General features: G+C 42.9%; 2 protein-coding genes across 51 annotated transcripts in view; one reads left to right on the top strand and one right to left on the bottom strand.

The window, feature by feature from the left end:
* LOC310826186 (tigger transposable element-derived protein 1-like) overlaps positions 1 to 16399 on the top strand; it is a 1677490-nt gene that overhangs the window by 877576 nt on the left and 783515 nt on the right. The gene's annotated exons all lie outside the window — the stretch shown is intronic.
* The window catches only part of MICAL3 (microtubule associated monooxygenase, calponin and LIM domain containing 3), a 182881-nt gene continuing 167067 nt past the window's right edge, over positions 586 to 16399 (bottom strand). For 35 of the 50 annotated variants that reach the window (XM_083699762.1, XM_083699746.1, XM_083699756.1 and 32 more), the window contains 4 exons: positions 8819 to 8884; positions 5444 to 5543; positions 4772 to 4845; positions 586 to 4678 (listed from right to left, as the gene is read on the bottom strand). In XM_083699762.1, the coding sequence (XP_083555888.1) occupies positions 4494 to 4678; positions 4772 to 4845; positions 5444 to 5543; positions 8819 to 8884 (425 nt within the window). In that variant the 3' untranslated portion in view covers positions 586 to 4493. The remainder of the gene's footprint in view (positions 4679 to 4771; positions 4846 to 5443; positions 5544 to 8818; positions 8885 to 16399) is intronic. The other 15 variants (XM_083699767.1, XM_083699769.1, XM_083699765.1 and 12 more) reach the window with 1 other exon arrangement.

Raw genomic sequence — 16399 nt, 5'->3', positions numbered from 1 at the left:
GCATGTCAGGCTGCTCTGAAAACAAAATCAAAATTTTCAGCATCTTGAGATACATCCTCTTTTGCTTTGGGGTATTATATATATAAATGACACGTCCACCATGTTATAGAACTTAAGCCACCAATGAAACACTGGAAACACATCATACGAGTTGTGGTGGATAATTAGGAAAGCAATAGAAAATAAAATTGCCAATATGGTATAGTGTCTTTATAAAAAGTCTATGGTGCTCTCAAACTTGTAATACTGGGTTTGTGCTATAGTGGTGCTATTGACATTCTGCTCATGCAATAGGACTTCTAATTCCTCTCCTATCCCTGCCCCCCTAAATGAAAACTGTTCCAGATGGTCCGTCAACCCCCTAGAACAGATTTTTAAGGGGAGAGAAGAAGGGGAAGTTCTGTTGCACAAGTGTAAGACTTGCAGGAGCAAAATGGCAGCATTGTACACAACTGTATTTACTGCTCTGGTTAGTACATCTCAAAAAGAATAGTGTAGAACTGGAAACGGTGCAGAATAGGGCCACCAACAATTTGCTGTTGGCATGAACCGTGAACCATGAAGCAAAATCAAATTCCAATGAAGTAAGAAAAAATTAATGACTTTATTTTTTATTTTTTATTTAGTTACGTTGGTGACCTGAGGTGCTAAACTCTCAACACCAACAAAGCAAGTGTGCATAAGAACGTACAGAATGAAATGCAACCAAAAATAGGAAGTAAAACAGGGGTTGGGATGTTTTAGACATGAAAACAGGTACGGTACACAATTTCCTGTTACACTGCACACACGCCAACAATAAAACAGTCTGAATATCAGAGTTCCCACCTGTCCCAAGGGGAAGATACCACAGTTCCTTGGGACAGGGTTGTTTCACATACATACTTCTTTATATATATATATATACGTATAAAATTAAATTACTGCAATGCCATCAAAACATGACATCCCTTCCTCCAATAGCTTTAGTGACAGTCTCATCTACCTTCCTTGCTTATGAAGCTCCACTGCTAGTGCTCTTGAAGGCAGCAATTCTTTGGAAGCCTTCTGTCCTCTTATCATGCATTGAGAGAGAAATACCCTCCTCTACCTCTTCATATCAAACAGACTGTTTCGTGGTACATTTTTATTGCAAACAATCACAGCATTTTCTTTTTTAAACATGAGGTTGGAAAACTAATACACCACTTTCGTCTCAGGGCCCAAATGTAAACATTCTGTTAAATACATTTTCTTAAAACCTTGTGGGGAGGGAATCACCTTTTTTGTTTTTTTGTTTGGTTTTTTTTGGCCATAAAAAGAATTTGTGCTACTGGGTCATGCAACTCTGGATATATTTGTCGATGCTCTAAAACGCCTTTGACCTGGATGTATTTTAAAAAACAGATTAAAAACCCAGAGGATGCAGCAGGTGTGCTTGTTACTTCTGCATTAGCACCGTGTCGTAAAAGGAGGGCCAGACACTGCATTTAAAGAAACCTCTTGACTGACAGCAGGATCGAGCACAATCAACACAACATATTACAGGAAATGTTAAGAGTGGAAGAGGAAATATGATTAATGCTGCTGGTGCTGTCACGGGCTCTAAAACCCCTCTCCTCTCTCTGCAAGGGAGTCTTAGCTGCCCCAAAGAAGTCTGGGCTAACTAGAGGCAGAGCTACACAGCTGCACTGGAGCTGGAAAGAACTTTCCCTTCCACTTTCTCAGACAGACTGTTCTACTCTCATTCCACATGCAGCTATAGGCAGCTTAGGAAGAAGCTTAGCGTGTCAACGTTTTCCTACAGTGAAAAATTCAAAGAACAGATAGAAGTGAGTTAAATTACGACCACTTTACAGAACAATCCATTTTCTCAGTTCCATTATAAATTGCACCAGGCACAGCAAAATAATGCAAATTCCAATTTGCCTCTTTCATGTGGCTAGACACCAAATTTTAACAACTGAATTCTAGCTCCATCCTAAACGAAGGGGAGCTTAACTTCCATTTTGCCATACACTCCCCTGTTGGTCTCTATGGATGTCAAAGATGTTGTCTGAGACAACTGAAGCTACATGTTCTTTTTCTTCCTCAATTAGGGGTGGCTAACCTTTTACTCCCGTTGGACTCCCATCAGCCCCATCCAGCATGCTCAGTAGCCAGGGATTATGAGAATTGTAGTCCAGTAATATTAGGAAAGCCAGAGATTAGTCCCCTCTGTTTTGAAAGCTACAAATAAACACCAGTCCTAGTGAACACCTCCCCCCAAAGTCTCATGAACCATTAACACACAAGTCCTGCTTGTTCTGGGACTATATGTGGTAGCAATTTTGCCAGTGTAGCATCACAATCTTTCAATATCTTAATATTCAACAAATGCCAGGCATGGTACCCCTTTGGCATAAAATCTTCTGACACTACATTTCAACACATGCTGTTGTTTCAACAGCTTTCTGTTCAGCGTCATCAGTACTGACATTTTATTGAACAAGGAAGTGGATGGGTGTTTTAAAACCTTTCCCCATTTTCTCTCTCTAGCTTTCCTGTTTTGAAAACACAGCATTTCCTGTTTTGAAACCCAGAGATAAGATGGTGGCTGCTTTAAAGGACATGCCTATTTCTTGGGATGACTGCTTCCCTAAAAAAAAGTTCATTAAAAAAATAGTCTGCACTTAGTTTGGAGACTAGAACTACAGCTTTCTTTCTTTAAACTAAGCCCAACTGGAGCTAAAAAATGCGAATGGAAAATTCTGTATGTGGCAGGTCGGCACTTTTGAGAAAGTTATTGTGAAAGACATGGTGTGCTTATGGAACCTCTCAGCTGGTTATAGACAAGAGTCTATTCTGTGTTATTTCCTATTTGCTACTGCACTGTAAGACCTTTTTCTGAGCCAACTGAATGAAGGCTTAGGACAAAACCAGGGGGCTTGTGCTAATCCTTCCCTTGGGAGGCAGATTTTTACAGAGCCAGCATGTGTGGGTTTTTTTAAATACATGGGGTAAAGTGGCAATGCCACAATTATAATTACAAAAACCTTAAACAGCAGTAGTTAAAATAAGCACAGGTTTGCCATTCAGGAACAGAGGATATGGAGTGCAGGAGCAAAGTCTGCCATCACCACTCAGCTTTGTGAGGATGCAGCTTAATTGAGAAGACACCCTACCTGGGAACCCTGCCTGCATATTTCCTAGGGTTGCCCTTCAACGTGGTGCAGGGAAAAGTCCAAAGTACATAAAAGCATCTCCTCTCCACATCAAAAGTAGCGTGTAACTGTAACAGCATTATTAGAACTCTAATAAATAGGTACAGGGAAAGGGAGAACAGCAAATTAAAAATAAGAACAACAAAAGAAAAAGGTTGGGGAATGCAGCAGGCACACAGATTCACCACTCAAACATTTGCTCACTTCTTAAAAAGGTATAAAACCCAAATCTTTCAAGTATTAAAAAATAAGTTAATAGACATTAAAGGGTCTAAAGTGACTAAAGGGCCCGGGTAGGTCTTTTGCTTCATTTCCAACGTGCAAAAAATAATAAAGATATATATCTATAGATATAGATATATACGCAAAAAACAAAAACCCATTGAGAGTCCATTCTTGGGGGATTCGAAGCAAGGGGTTTCATCCAAGAGCTCCCGCAAACTGCTTCATAAGTAACCCATTTTCAAAATCAGCACTTTCCAGTGTCAAAATTGTCACAAGGTTCACAACAGAGCAGTCTAATGCCAATGGAGACAGGAAAAACTGTGACTTTCAGTCCAGAGCATTGCATGGCAGAAAGGGGGCGGATTACACACTCTTCCCCTCTTAGAACAATGGCAACTTGTGGAGGCTGCAGCAAAGAGAGCTAGTCCATTGGAGCCTGTATCTTCTGTAGAAACCACACAGGGCAAGTATTTCATGTCAGCCAGCCTTCCAAGTCTCCAGTCCTCTCTGAATTCAGGGTTCCTCCATACCCAGACAATAATGGCAGTTTCAGGCTTCTTTGGTGAGGAGAACCTTAAACATACACACAGTGTGCTCTGGGGTACAGTGTGGCTTGCTCTCCGGTGGGCTGCTGCAGGGTGATGCTTCAGAAGAGAGTAGCCACTTCTCGCCTTCGTATTTCAAAACAAAAACAAGAACACAACCAGCTAAGTAAATATGAAACGGACAAGCTACGGCCCACCTGAATTGGTTAAAGTTGTGGTGTATTTTTATTTTTTTTAATAAAATGTTTTCATCTCATTTTTTAGCCTCTCTCAGAGATCACAAAAACTCAATGGCCTCTTTGCACAGGTCCTTGAGGAAGGCACACAACCTCAACTGACCACCTCAGGCTTGGGGTTTGCAGGCCTCATACAGGCCTCAGCACTTTTCGATCCAACCCCCTCTCAGGAAGAAGCACTCAGGCGCTGCAAGAACCCTCAAGAGGTTTCTATGCCAAGGTATCTCCTCCATCCAGGCAGCTCCAGCCAACTTGGCACATGCCAACTGGACAACGCAGATCGGCAGACGAGTGCGCTGCTAAGCTCAGGACCAGTTTAAGTTGAATCCCTTGGACAGCATGACTGCCTCTAGGTCCTTGTCTTCTTCCTTCTCCCGGAGTCGCTGCTCTTCGAGGAGGGCCACAAGAGAATCTCTCTGTTCCACCACCTCTAGCATTTCATTCAGGATCCTTTTCTCTTCTGACAACTCTTCATCTGTCTTTAGGTGATCTAGGAAAGAAAGGGGCAAGCAGACTTGTCAAACTAGCCAAGGAAGTAGCTGGGGCTTTCTACTGGGAACCAGAGTACATCGATGAGACTTACCTTCCACTGCCATCCTCTCCCGAAGTTCTTGCTGTAGTCGGCTTTGCCTGTCCTCCAGCTCCAACTCCCGAGCGCTGCAAGGAGAGAAGAATAGACAAATGTCTGGTTTGGGTTGTCTCAGCAGCAGACTAAGCTACTGGCTTAAAAATCTAACATGCTCAGGTAGTAAAGTGTTCCCTTTCAGTACTGATTGTAAGGCAACCCTTCAGTTGTACTAAGAACCTTGTTCAGAACAACCTCCTTTGATGAACATACATGTTGGTTTTTCACCTAAACCCATGTTGCGGAATGGTCAGAAAGGCAGATGAGAAAATAACAGGAAAATGCCAAGTCACTCCATCTGGCCCCTACTGCCCACTGCACATCAGGGCTGAGCTGCAAGGGACAAGATCTTCCTTCTTACATTGACCTTATTTGGAATCATGAACGAGAAGGAAATGCTAAGAGAACCAGGTCTCAGCAGCAGATCACTTCATCAATTTTATAAAATTTTATTTTACTTGGGGCGCCTATGGGTCTCCAGAGCAACAGGATTCCCATCTGTACATTGTCACCACAGTAAAGGTGAAGACAGAAACAGGTTCCATAACGTATCTCTGCCTGGGGATAGTTGCCTCGTCTTTCCCCTTCTCTGTGTGGACCAAGCATGCAGAAATTTCTCTCCTTACTCACAATATCATGAGCTCCGACTCATAGCGCACTAAGGCATTCTTCTCTTGCACCAGCTTGAACCACTCCTGCATCAGTTTGGGGTCGTCCTTCTTCCCCATGCCTGCCAAGAGAACAGTTTAGGTCAGCTTGGAGAAAGATTCCCGCCATTTCCATAAACCCAGCAGGCAGGCAGGCAGGAACAAAAATGGGAGTGGGGCAAAATGTGCAAAGAAAGCTGAGCTAGATGCTGCCAGAGCACTCTTGTCAGATCTGCTTGTTTAGTTTGTCTATGGCACACAGGAAGAAGGGTCACCTCCAGTAAAATAAACAAAAAAACCCCACTGGATCCATGTGCCCTGAATCTATCTTCCCCATCACACCTCCCGCCAAACCAATAGCCATAATTACAGTCTCTTTTCAGTATTTTTCTTCTGTTCTCCTTTTCAATTTGGACACTTTCAAACATAGCTCTGACACTTTCCAACACTTTCCAACAAAGCCTACCTGTTTCAAGCCATGTTTTCTCACTCACACCTTAATCAACACCCATTTGTCCACTTTACTATAGAGCAATTAGTAAACAGTTCCTTGATGGGCTGTTTCAGAGTTGATTCTGGCTCCTACCAGTATTGTAGTCTTATGTGCTGTGCTCTCCCCTTTTCAAGTCACCTGCATTAACTTAATGACTGAAAGCAACCAGTTCCTGACCACTGCTATCAATAATTTCCCTTCCTCTTGGCTTTATCAGTCACATCTGCCTCAATGTGTCTGCTAGAGATCCCTCACTTAAACAAAAAACACGTATTGTGTGGCATAAATGTGGTTCAATCAGTTGAAGTTCACCAGCTCAAGACCACTAGTTCATGGTAGAAAAGCACAAGAAGAAAATCTGCTCACATAAAAAAGGAAGAGGAAGCATGGTACGTTCCCAGGTATAGTCACACCTCAGGTTGTGAACGTAATCTGTGCAGGAGGCACGTTTGCAACCCACAATGCCGCATCTGCGCATGCATGTAAAGCAATTCAGCGCTTCTGCGCATGGGATCATTTTGTGCTTCTGTGCATGCACTGAAACCTGGAAGTAACCCGCTCCGGTCCTCTCGGTTTTGGCGCGGTCCACAACCCGAAAACACGCAACCCACAGCGTTCACAACCCGAGGTATGACTGTATTTCAATAAAAGCTTAATCAATGAAAACCAAGCTAGTAGACCCAGTAGCAAAGCCTGATATGAAATAAACAGCATAGCCATTTTATGTTATTTTAGAGAGCTACATCCACAACCCATATCTAGTAATGAAATATGCAGCTCTTTATGGGTAGCTGTTTGGATTCAGATCCTAAAAATCAGTTTGGAAGCAAGTGAAGCCCTGGTTATGTGCTCCAGATGATCAGGGTCTTGGCCTAACTACTGTAGGCCCAGAGGGATTCCAGCTGTTTCCTGCACCAATCAGATTTCACCATCCTATCAGAGGTGTCAATAGTTTAGGAAACTGGTACATGGAAAGAACACAGTCAAGTTGCAGACAGGGTTAACTCCTGTTTCTCATTCATACCATAGATGAGTTCTCATCTCATATAAAACTAATGGGAACATCTATTCTAAGGAAAATATGATGCAAAATTTGTGCCTAAGGTAAAGGTAAAGGTACCCCTGCCCGTATATGGGCCAGTCTTGCCAGACTCTGGGGTTGTGCGCCCATGTCACTTAAGAGGCCAGGGGCCAGCGATGTCCGGAGACACTTCCGGGTCACGTGGCCAGCGTGACATCGCTGCTCTGGCCAGAGCCAGAGCCAGAGCCGCACACGGAAACGCCGTTTACCTTCCCGCTAGTAAGCGGTCCCTATTTATCTACTTGCACCCAGGGGTGCTTTCGAACTGCTAGGTTGGCAGGCGCTGGGACCGAACGACGGGAGCGCACCCCGCCGCAGGGATTCGAACCGCCGACCTTTCGATCGGCAAGCCCTAGGCGCTGAGGCTTTTACCCACAGTGCCACCTGCGTCCCTAAAAAATTGTGCCTACTTATGTGCAAATGGCAAAATAATTGTATTAGACACTATTCTAATTATTCAAAAATGCAGACTCATGAGGTTATGGAAGCCCAAGGGAGACACTCTAGAATGGGGATGGTCAGCTACCAAGTCAGATCCAGCTACCAAAGCATTATTATCTGTTCCTGGTAGTGCTTATCAGTACTGGATGGCACTGACTAATGCGTCATTTGTAACTGAGGATGTCTTTATGCAGCAAGACATTATTTCCCGTCACGGTCAAGAAAACAAAGTGGCCCAGAGGTTCTTGGTGGCCCTGTTCCTACCACTTATTCTCAGGTAACGAGAATTCTCCTCCTCTTCCAAAACCACCAACACAGCTCCAGAACACAAGAAGCAAACATACACAGTACGAAAATCTCACCCTAGCCAATCATGGCTGTGGACGGCTATACCTATCCATTGCTTGGTCCCAATTAAGCCTCTCTGAGCATCTCTGCAAAAGGTGCCCTCATAGCCATGGTGGAAAGAGAGAAGAAGCTTACACATGCAGATGCCCAGTGCATTGGAGCCATGAGAAGCACTGGGGAATCTCCCCACCCTTTCCACTGTGAGGATAATCAGAAAAGAAACTTCTGCACAAAACAGCCAAATACATGTCAACACTGACCTATGGAAACTTTTGTTCATTTGTGGGATGTAGATATATTTTATTATTATTTTTAGACAGCCAATGAGCAGAGGGAGAGGCAGGGGTGGGGAGGAAAGATGAACACTTGATGAAAGCACACCATGAAAAGCAGAGAGAGTGGTTAGCCAAAGTTATACATGGCGGTCACATTCCACCCCTTTCCCCCCATGCCTTGGGAAATGGAAACACTTCAGTGGGAATCTGGTTCCACTTGGGATAAAGAAGATGCTTAGCAAGATACGGACTGCAGGAGACCAGTCTGGATTATGGCAGATCAGGAGGGTGCCTTTTCAAAGTCAAGGGTTGTTGGGGAAACCAGTCATTACAAAAGACAGTATGCCTTTAACCCATGTGTATTTTTTTTTAAAGGAAGTAGACTCACACCCCACTCCCCTGCAAGATCATCCAACATGCCAAACAGAACCCTTAAGGCATGAAACTGATGCCACTACAGTCATTTCTGATCAATTGCGCCAATAAACTTCAAGACTATCCTTATCCCCACAATGCACAGCTGAAAAAAGGATACTGTACCTTTACGATCCTGCCAGACACACTTCATAACAAGGTTGTTATAGAGGGTTTCTTTGAGATTGAAGGAAAGAAAAGTTTGGCAGTGAGCCACTTGATATTGTTGCTAGCTCACTAGTGTCTCTACACCAATCCAATGGCGGTTTGGGAACGGAATGGAGGGAATGCAAGAAATTACATTACCTTCATGGGCACAGCAAGGGCAGAAGGAGAGAGGTCTACGGCGTGGTGTCCCGGCATTGGGCTCAACTTCAATAGAACCAAAGATGGGAGAGGAAGAAAGGAAGGGAAGAGGAAGTTGGAAGTGGAGAGGAAGAGAGGAGGAGAAACAGGGTGAAAATAAACAGACAAGCAAAAGGACAAAAAAGCACAAGAGTGAGAAAGAAAGGAAACAACAAGAAGAAGTAGAAAAGAAAATAATAATACAAGAAATGGAGAAGCAGAAACAAGGGGAACAGTCTACAGATGGAACATCCTTTGTCAACACGAATAATGGAGAAGAGCAGACTGTGGCACTGGGAGGGGAAACAGTGTGGGCCACAAAAGTTACTGGGATAATGGGGAAATGCCAACATTTGACATTTCTTGTGCTTGGTGACTTTTCACCCTCCAGGTCACATGGTGCTGTTAAGAGATAAAAGCACTAAGAGGAGGGTGGACAACATTAAGTTTCTAAAAGACCAGGAGAGCAAATAGGTTTTAAAAGGCCATCTTGAAAATTAGCTTGGCACATTCCATGTGGGTTTTTTGTGACATTGTCCAAGGAAGTAGGTTGACAGTGGCAAGTATTATGTGTTTAGTAAATAAAGGCAGATCATGGCGCAAAACAGGACTGACTGCCTATGATGGGCAAACAAACCAAGACTAAACCAGGGATACAGAACCTGTTGTCTCCCTGCCCCAAAAGATTTTGGATTCTCATTCACCCCAGTCAACATGGCCAACAGTCAGGGTGATGAGAGCTGTAGTCCAGCAGCTTCTGGAAGGCCAAATGTTCCCCTATCCTGGGTCTAACCAAAGCCTTGACCGGTATTTTACACGTATTCATGCACAGTTTGTATTTCTGGCCCTGCCAATATCAAGGGTAGACAGAAAGTTGAGGACTATGCCCCACTGGTATGTATGTATGTTTGTTTGTTTGTTTGTTTGTTTGTTTGATGGGGGGGAGTTTGAGTATGTGGCAATTAATTAGATATAACAAAGTAAATTAACATTTCCCAAATTTCTGATAAAAGAGGTAGTTTGTATTAAAAAATAATAAAATGGGAGGAATACTTCTCAAATTTACACACTCTGATGCAGAGAATAGCCTCTTCCTATGGGTTGGCACTTATGGGAACCATCAATTATCCAATGAATTCCTCGGTTTGGGAATTATTGTGGTAGATGAATAATCTTATAGAATAGGGATGAGGAACTGGATGCTGCTGTGTACAGAAGTCCCAGCAACCAGCTGATCACTGGGGCTTGAGTAGTGCAGTCCATGGTGCTTTGTTAACCCCCAGTGATCGATATATTACAGAAAGACCTGTGGTCCATTGACTAGTCTGTGAGTAGAATGGAAGTAAAAGAAAAATGCCACTGTGTAATAAGGAGCGACTGAATTTATAAAAAAGAGGACATTTATAATCAGATCTACATGCACATATAATGGAGAGGGAAAGCCTCAGTTCTCATTTACGAAGATAAGGTCTGGGAAGGGAATAGCTTTTAGAAGGGACCATCACAGAACTAGAGCAGTAACACACAGGACAGACCAAAGTTAAAAGGGAGGAGGCACATCAGTTTGCAAATAGTGTGTGAACGAGGAATGTGAATCTCTCAACAGGAATAAACATGTATACTCAGTGTGAAAAGGGTTAAAAGTACATCACATATACATGTTACATGGTGCCCATTTGTATGTGAAGACTTATCTTGTTTGAAGACATTTCATAGTATTCCCCAGACAACTTTTTTCTCTCTCCCCCCCCCTCCAACAAAACCAAACAACCAACAAATTGAATGCCTTAAAAGTATTTTTGTCACTTGGGGAAGAGATCCATGAAAATCCATGTAGTGTAACAATGCACACAGGTTTTTCTTTAAAGTGGCAATGCAATGGTGCTTTGTTTTTACTTCACAGGTCTCCTTCAAGGCCTAGTCTTAGATAAATATGTATTCCATTCTTAGTATGTGTAAAAAATACAAGAATACAAGTGGGTTGCTTGGATTAAATAGTTCTAAAATGCACAGTCAAGCTGTACACCAAAGGAAATACTCTCTGAATATTCTTGCATTTGCATTCTTGCAGTTCTTCCTCAGTCATGATTAAGGTTAAGATGACCTTTATGTTTTGCTTTGAACTGGGTGGATTCCATGGTGTACTGGGCTGCAACTAGACCAGGCTTCTATGCAGATTCAGTGTGTATCAAGGCTATATATGGAGCTACTACCACTTCCATGGTTGCAGCAGCCTAGTTCTAGCTGCCACACTCAGTGATACAGATCCTGAATGAGTGGTGGGAACCTGTGGCCCTCCAGATGATGTTGGGCTGCAATTCCCATCACTCCTGACCACTACTAGCTAGGGCTGATGGGATCTGTAATCCCACGAGATCTGGAAGGCCACAGGTTTCCCATTCCTGCCCCACATGCAGATGCCAGTTCACATAACAGTACCTCTATGCAAGCACAGACCAGCTCCCAATTTTGAAGGCCACTGCATGGGATCTCACCTGAAGATTTCCAGGTGAGATAAGAGTAAATTGAGCTTGGAGGCAAAACCACTGCTAGTGCAAACCATGGTTTGACATAATATCTTAAGTGTCTCCTTGGAGCCCCCCGACAATCCCCTCCATGGTGTAACTAAGTCAGTTGGAACCACAGGATACCCTTGCTCCCAGAGCTTGATACTGGAGTAAGCAGAGACGGGTTTCAAGAGATAAGGCAGACTGAAATATCAACTATGGAGGGTGAAGGTTCTTGGGCTTATTCCATCACATCGATAGGCAGGCCTCTTGCTACTATTGTCAATAAACCTATATCCAATAGCTACAATGTTTCCCCCAACAGTACCTGCAGCAGAAGCTGGACCATTAATAGAATGTCTTATCCAACTCCATGGATAATCCTCAGAGAATATTCATAGCATCCGATTAGTAAAGATGTGTTGAATAGTCCATTATGTATACAGATAGTATAAATATAAATGGATAAATCCTTTCTCCGCATCACTGAACTTAAAGCAAAAAAATAAAAATAAAAAAATAACAAAGGCTACTAAACAGCAAACATTTCTATTGCTCGTCAGCAAATGCCTATATGAGCAAGTTATGTGTAGCACACAGACCGCCTGAAAGTACACTCAGAACAAAATGTCTAACAATTTATAAAAGCTCGCATCGCCAAGAGATGATGATTCACCACTGGCAACTGACTAGTGAGAGACTATTTAAAAGCCTGCAGCAATTTATGAAATGCACACCTTACTGAAAAACTAGACTGATCCTGATCAACTTTTTGCTAGGCCAACTATGATCAAGAGGCAACTCAACTCACTTTGGGTTTGGTCAAGAAATGCCTTCAAGTACCATGCAGCAAGGCATCAAACTTGAACATGATCACACCATCCTTTTTGTTTTGCTTAGGACATGAACTGAAATAGATCTTATGTAGCTCAGATACTTGCAGAGTTCCAACACAAAGAATGCATCCAGCAAAAGATCATTATTTAGTGTATGTTTCCCAAACTAGAAACAAAAACGCCCAAGCTAAATGAATCTTGGAATCCAGTTCTATGCATGTTTGCTTGGAAGTACAGGTGCCTAAGTTCTGATGAAATGCACAGTCATCTTGCATTAACTGAACTACAGTTGTATCTTGGAGGTTGAATGGAATACATTCTGGAAGTCTGTTCAACTTCCAAAACCAAAGTTAAGCTTCTGATTGGCTTCAGGAAGCTCCTGCAGCCAATCAGAAGCTGTGGAAGCCCTGTCGGACATTTGGGTTCCAAAAGAACATTCGAAACAATCGCTTCCAGGTTTGCGGCATTCGGAAGCCAAAACACCTGAGTTCCAGGATGTTCGGGATCCAAGGTACAAGTGTATTACCATTGCAAAAAAAGATGACAGTAAGACGCATGAGACCCAAAGGTGTTACTTTATTACTATAAATGTCTTCCTTTTGTTTAAGCACTAGGTACAGGTACATCTTACAGTGGATTATTGTATGGTTCCATATGTCTGGATTTTCTGGACACCATGTTGTTTTGACATTTTTGTAAAAAAAAAACAACCACTCCTGGTTTTTGAAATATGGTATCCCTAGATTATTGCAGCACTAAAATAACTTTAAAACAGATAAACCCACTGTACAAATGCATGCACACATATGTGCACTGGATGCTAACACTGGATACAAACCCAAATTCCATACATTTGGCTGCAGTTAGTCTTCTGCATATGATACCGTATGTGATATATAATAAATATGAAACACCCCTTCCCCCCTTTTCACTGGATATTGATAATCAGCCTATAAGTGTGATGTATTCAAATCAGCATGCATAATGGCATCATAGGATCACTTAAGTTTAGCATCAGGTGTTCCAAAACTCAAGAATTCACTCAAGAGTTGGAGAAGAGTGTCCTGCATTATGCGTCACCAGGCAAAAAAGTCAAGTCAGGGAACTGAAGCAAGGGTGACTGCTGAACCACTGAGGAGTAGTAGTAGTAATAATTGTAATATTTATTTATTTATTTATTTATTTATTTATTTATTTATTTATTTATTTATTTATTTATTGTACCCTGCCCATCTGGGTAAGGTGAATCCAGAGAGAAGTGAGGAAGTATAAATTTCTATTTGAGCCGTGTTTGATCCTCTGCATTTTAGTCTAAACATCTCTCTTGTGAACATCTGTCAGACCTGCCCCTCCATCTCTGATCAACTCTGTTTTATAATCAATTATACTTCTCCTTTCTTCCAGTGCAGGATTACTCAGCCATAAGCCTGGCATTGGCATCAAATGCTGATAACCATGTTTTCCTCCTGCTATAGAGTCCTTGGAACTGACTCCTTACATGCCAAGAGACCAGTACTGCCTCTTCACTCCTTGATACTGTTGGCTACACCACTGCCTTTTTTTGCCTTGGTTTGCTAGTGTTTAAAAATAATTATTCCAATATCACTTAGAGACATCCAAAAAGATTCTGGCTACTGGATACATTTTACTATTACACAATAAAATTGAAAATTAATTTGCTGTACAAGCTAAGGATAAAATCAACATGCATTCAACCCAATATCATCAAGACCTCCTGATCGTTGACCCAAGGTGAAATATTTTCCCCCCACCTCTATAATGACAGTTCTGAAATCCCTGGTATACCAGAAGGCCTCTGCCACGGCTTACTACTAGAGTTTGCTCTGAAAGGACCTTGTGGTGTGTTCCTGAGCCACCACTGGCAGAGAAGCCCAAGCAAAGTCAAAGCGGGAGGCTGAATCAACCTCTCAGGCTTCAAAGACATTGGGGCCAGAAGATCCAGCCCAGGCAGCTAGTCAGTGAGGGAATGCACACTGTGTTGCTGTGTAATTATTGAGTCAAAGGCTTATTGTAACCAACAAAACTCAAGAGCAAAGGCTCTTACGGCAGACTCAAGCACCTGAAGCTGGTGATGGCATGGTTTGGGATTCTAGGCTATATCAGGCTTCATTTGGAGTCTGCTGCTTGTTGAAAACAATCCACCATCCAGCTCCTTACTTCTGAACCTGACTCCTTTGCCTCCCCCTGCTTCCTTCTTAGAGCTCATCAGTCGCTGAACCCTGGACCCCAAGCTTACCAATGCTGTCCTGGATTACTTTTGGACTAGACGGATCCCTTCTGACCTTGGTTTGATCCTGGCACAGCTTTCCGGACTCCCCTTGCTAAGGTCTGGTGCTTTATTGTGCAATCTGCCTCCATCTAACCCACTGACCCAGCTGGAGTATGAGTCTGACCAAAGGGTTTGGAGCTTAGCACCGATAGCCCTGAATGTAAAACACTGGAATTTCGCTTCCAATGATGGATATTGGAGTCCAAACCAAGAATAATGGGAGACACCTTCATGCCAGCACCCGAAATTGCTGCTGGCGCTGAACACCTAAAGTGATGAGAAGGAAATGCCTGCACTGAGCCAACATCCTTCTCCTGTACTCACCAGGTGATCAAGCCATGACTGCTGAGAATTTCTTAGGCCGTGCATATGCCATACAAGAACATGCACAGGCATTCACGGGTGTGGCCTATATCTCTGACATACATAGCAACTGTTTCTGTAGGGGTCGTAGGAATACACCTGCACGCTGAATCTCCCTCGTATCATTTAGTAGCCGGTTCGCAAATGAACATATGCCCAGGGAATAGCAAGAATGTGGCTGGAACATGTTTCCTCCTTTATCTTGAGCAGAACCCATTGTGAATGCAGAAGTCAATTCAGGTTGAGACCCATTGGTTACATTTACTGGCAAGATGAAGGAGAGGACTTTCTGTCAGCGCCTTTAGAAGTATATATAAATTTTAGCATTTATGCGGTGCTTTGTGAAGTGCCTTGGCTATTCAAACCAATCATCCTATTATATCTATTACAACAGGCATAGAAATGTATTATATGCAACCATTTAAGGCAGCCATTATTAAGCCAATACTTCTCCAAGGTGGCTCAGTGAGAACAGCAGAGATGAGGCCTGAACCAGGGATTCCCTAGCTCACAGTTCAGCCTCTTAGCCCCTACGCTACAGTGACTCTTGAGCACTCTGGCAGCCCTGTGAGGAAGTACTGAAGAAACACCAGTCACAGAGGAGTATAAAAAGAACTAACACTACAAAGCCACGTGTCTCTTTTTCTGCACACAACACTGCATTTTATTTAAAGGGATACTGCCAAGTAGTGAAGTTTTCTGCTGGGGATTAAAAAAGAAAGAAAGAAATCAAGACAGATTAAAATAATGAGGATCTTCCATTTGGAATTGTGAATTATTACCGCTATCTGGGCTGGAGTTGAAACAAGCAAAAGTAAAAAAAAATAAAAATGCCTTTAAAACCCCAAAAGTGTAGGGAAGAAGTAACCATGGCTAATATTGCGTACATTTATCCAAACAGGAAATGTAGGGAACAAAAGGATATAATCGTGAGAAGCAAATGAGATTTATTAATTTACTTATGCTAGTTCTTTATGACAGAAAGTGAGGTTAGTTAATGTGAAAAACGACAGTGTCCCTTTAAATGACTCCGATGACTACTTTTTAAAGCCACTGTTAGCAAAAATGACAAGACTGCTGCCTTCAAGAGGGAATTAGGAAGGGAAGGGGGGGGGAGAGGAGGAGAAGGAAGTGTGGGAGCTGCATCAGCTAGGAGCAGGACCTGTTAGGTGTAACTTTGCATTAACCCTTTTACAGCTCTGTCTGTGGGCACACAATGCCCCCTAGCGGCACACTTGAAAAGAAACCCCACATAGGCAGAGCACTGGCCTCCAGAGAGGAGCCAGCAACTCTTTCTAGCAGGGATGTGTCATTTTGCTTTGAGCCAGGGCTGGAGAGCCAACAGCATTTGCTCCACCTACTGATTGACTCCAGGTAAGTGGAGGCATGGAGAAAGGACCTGAATCTTTCTGTTATCTCCCACAACATGTTAAAACAAGAAATAGTTTGGTGGCTGAGCACCTCAGGCACTTAACTCTCCAAACTGACCTCTGTATTTGGCTTCCATGTCAGCTGCTGAGGTATGGAGGGAGAAAACTGGCAGAGC

This window comes from Podarcis gaigeae, assembly GCF_964106915.1.
Source record: "Podarcis gaigeae genome assembly, chromosome: 10".
Lineage (NCBI taxonomy): Eukaryota > Metazoa > Chordata > Lepidosauria > Squamata > Lacertidae > Podarcis > Podarcis gaigeae.
Note: the sequence above shows the minus strand (reverse complement) of the source record. Positions and strands in the feature narration are given on the sequence as shown.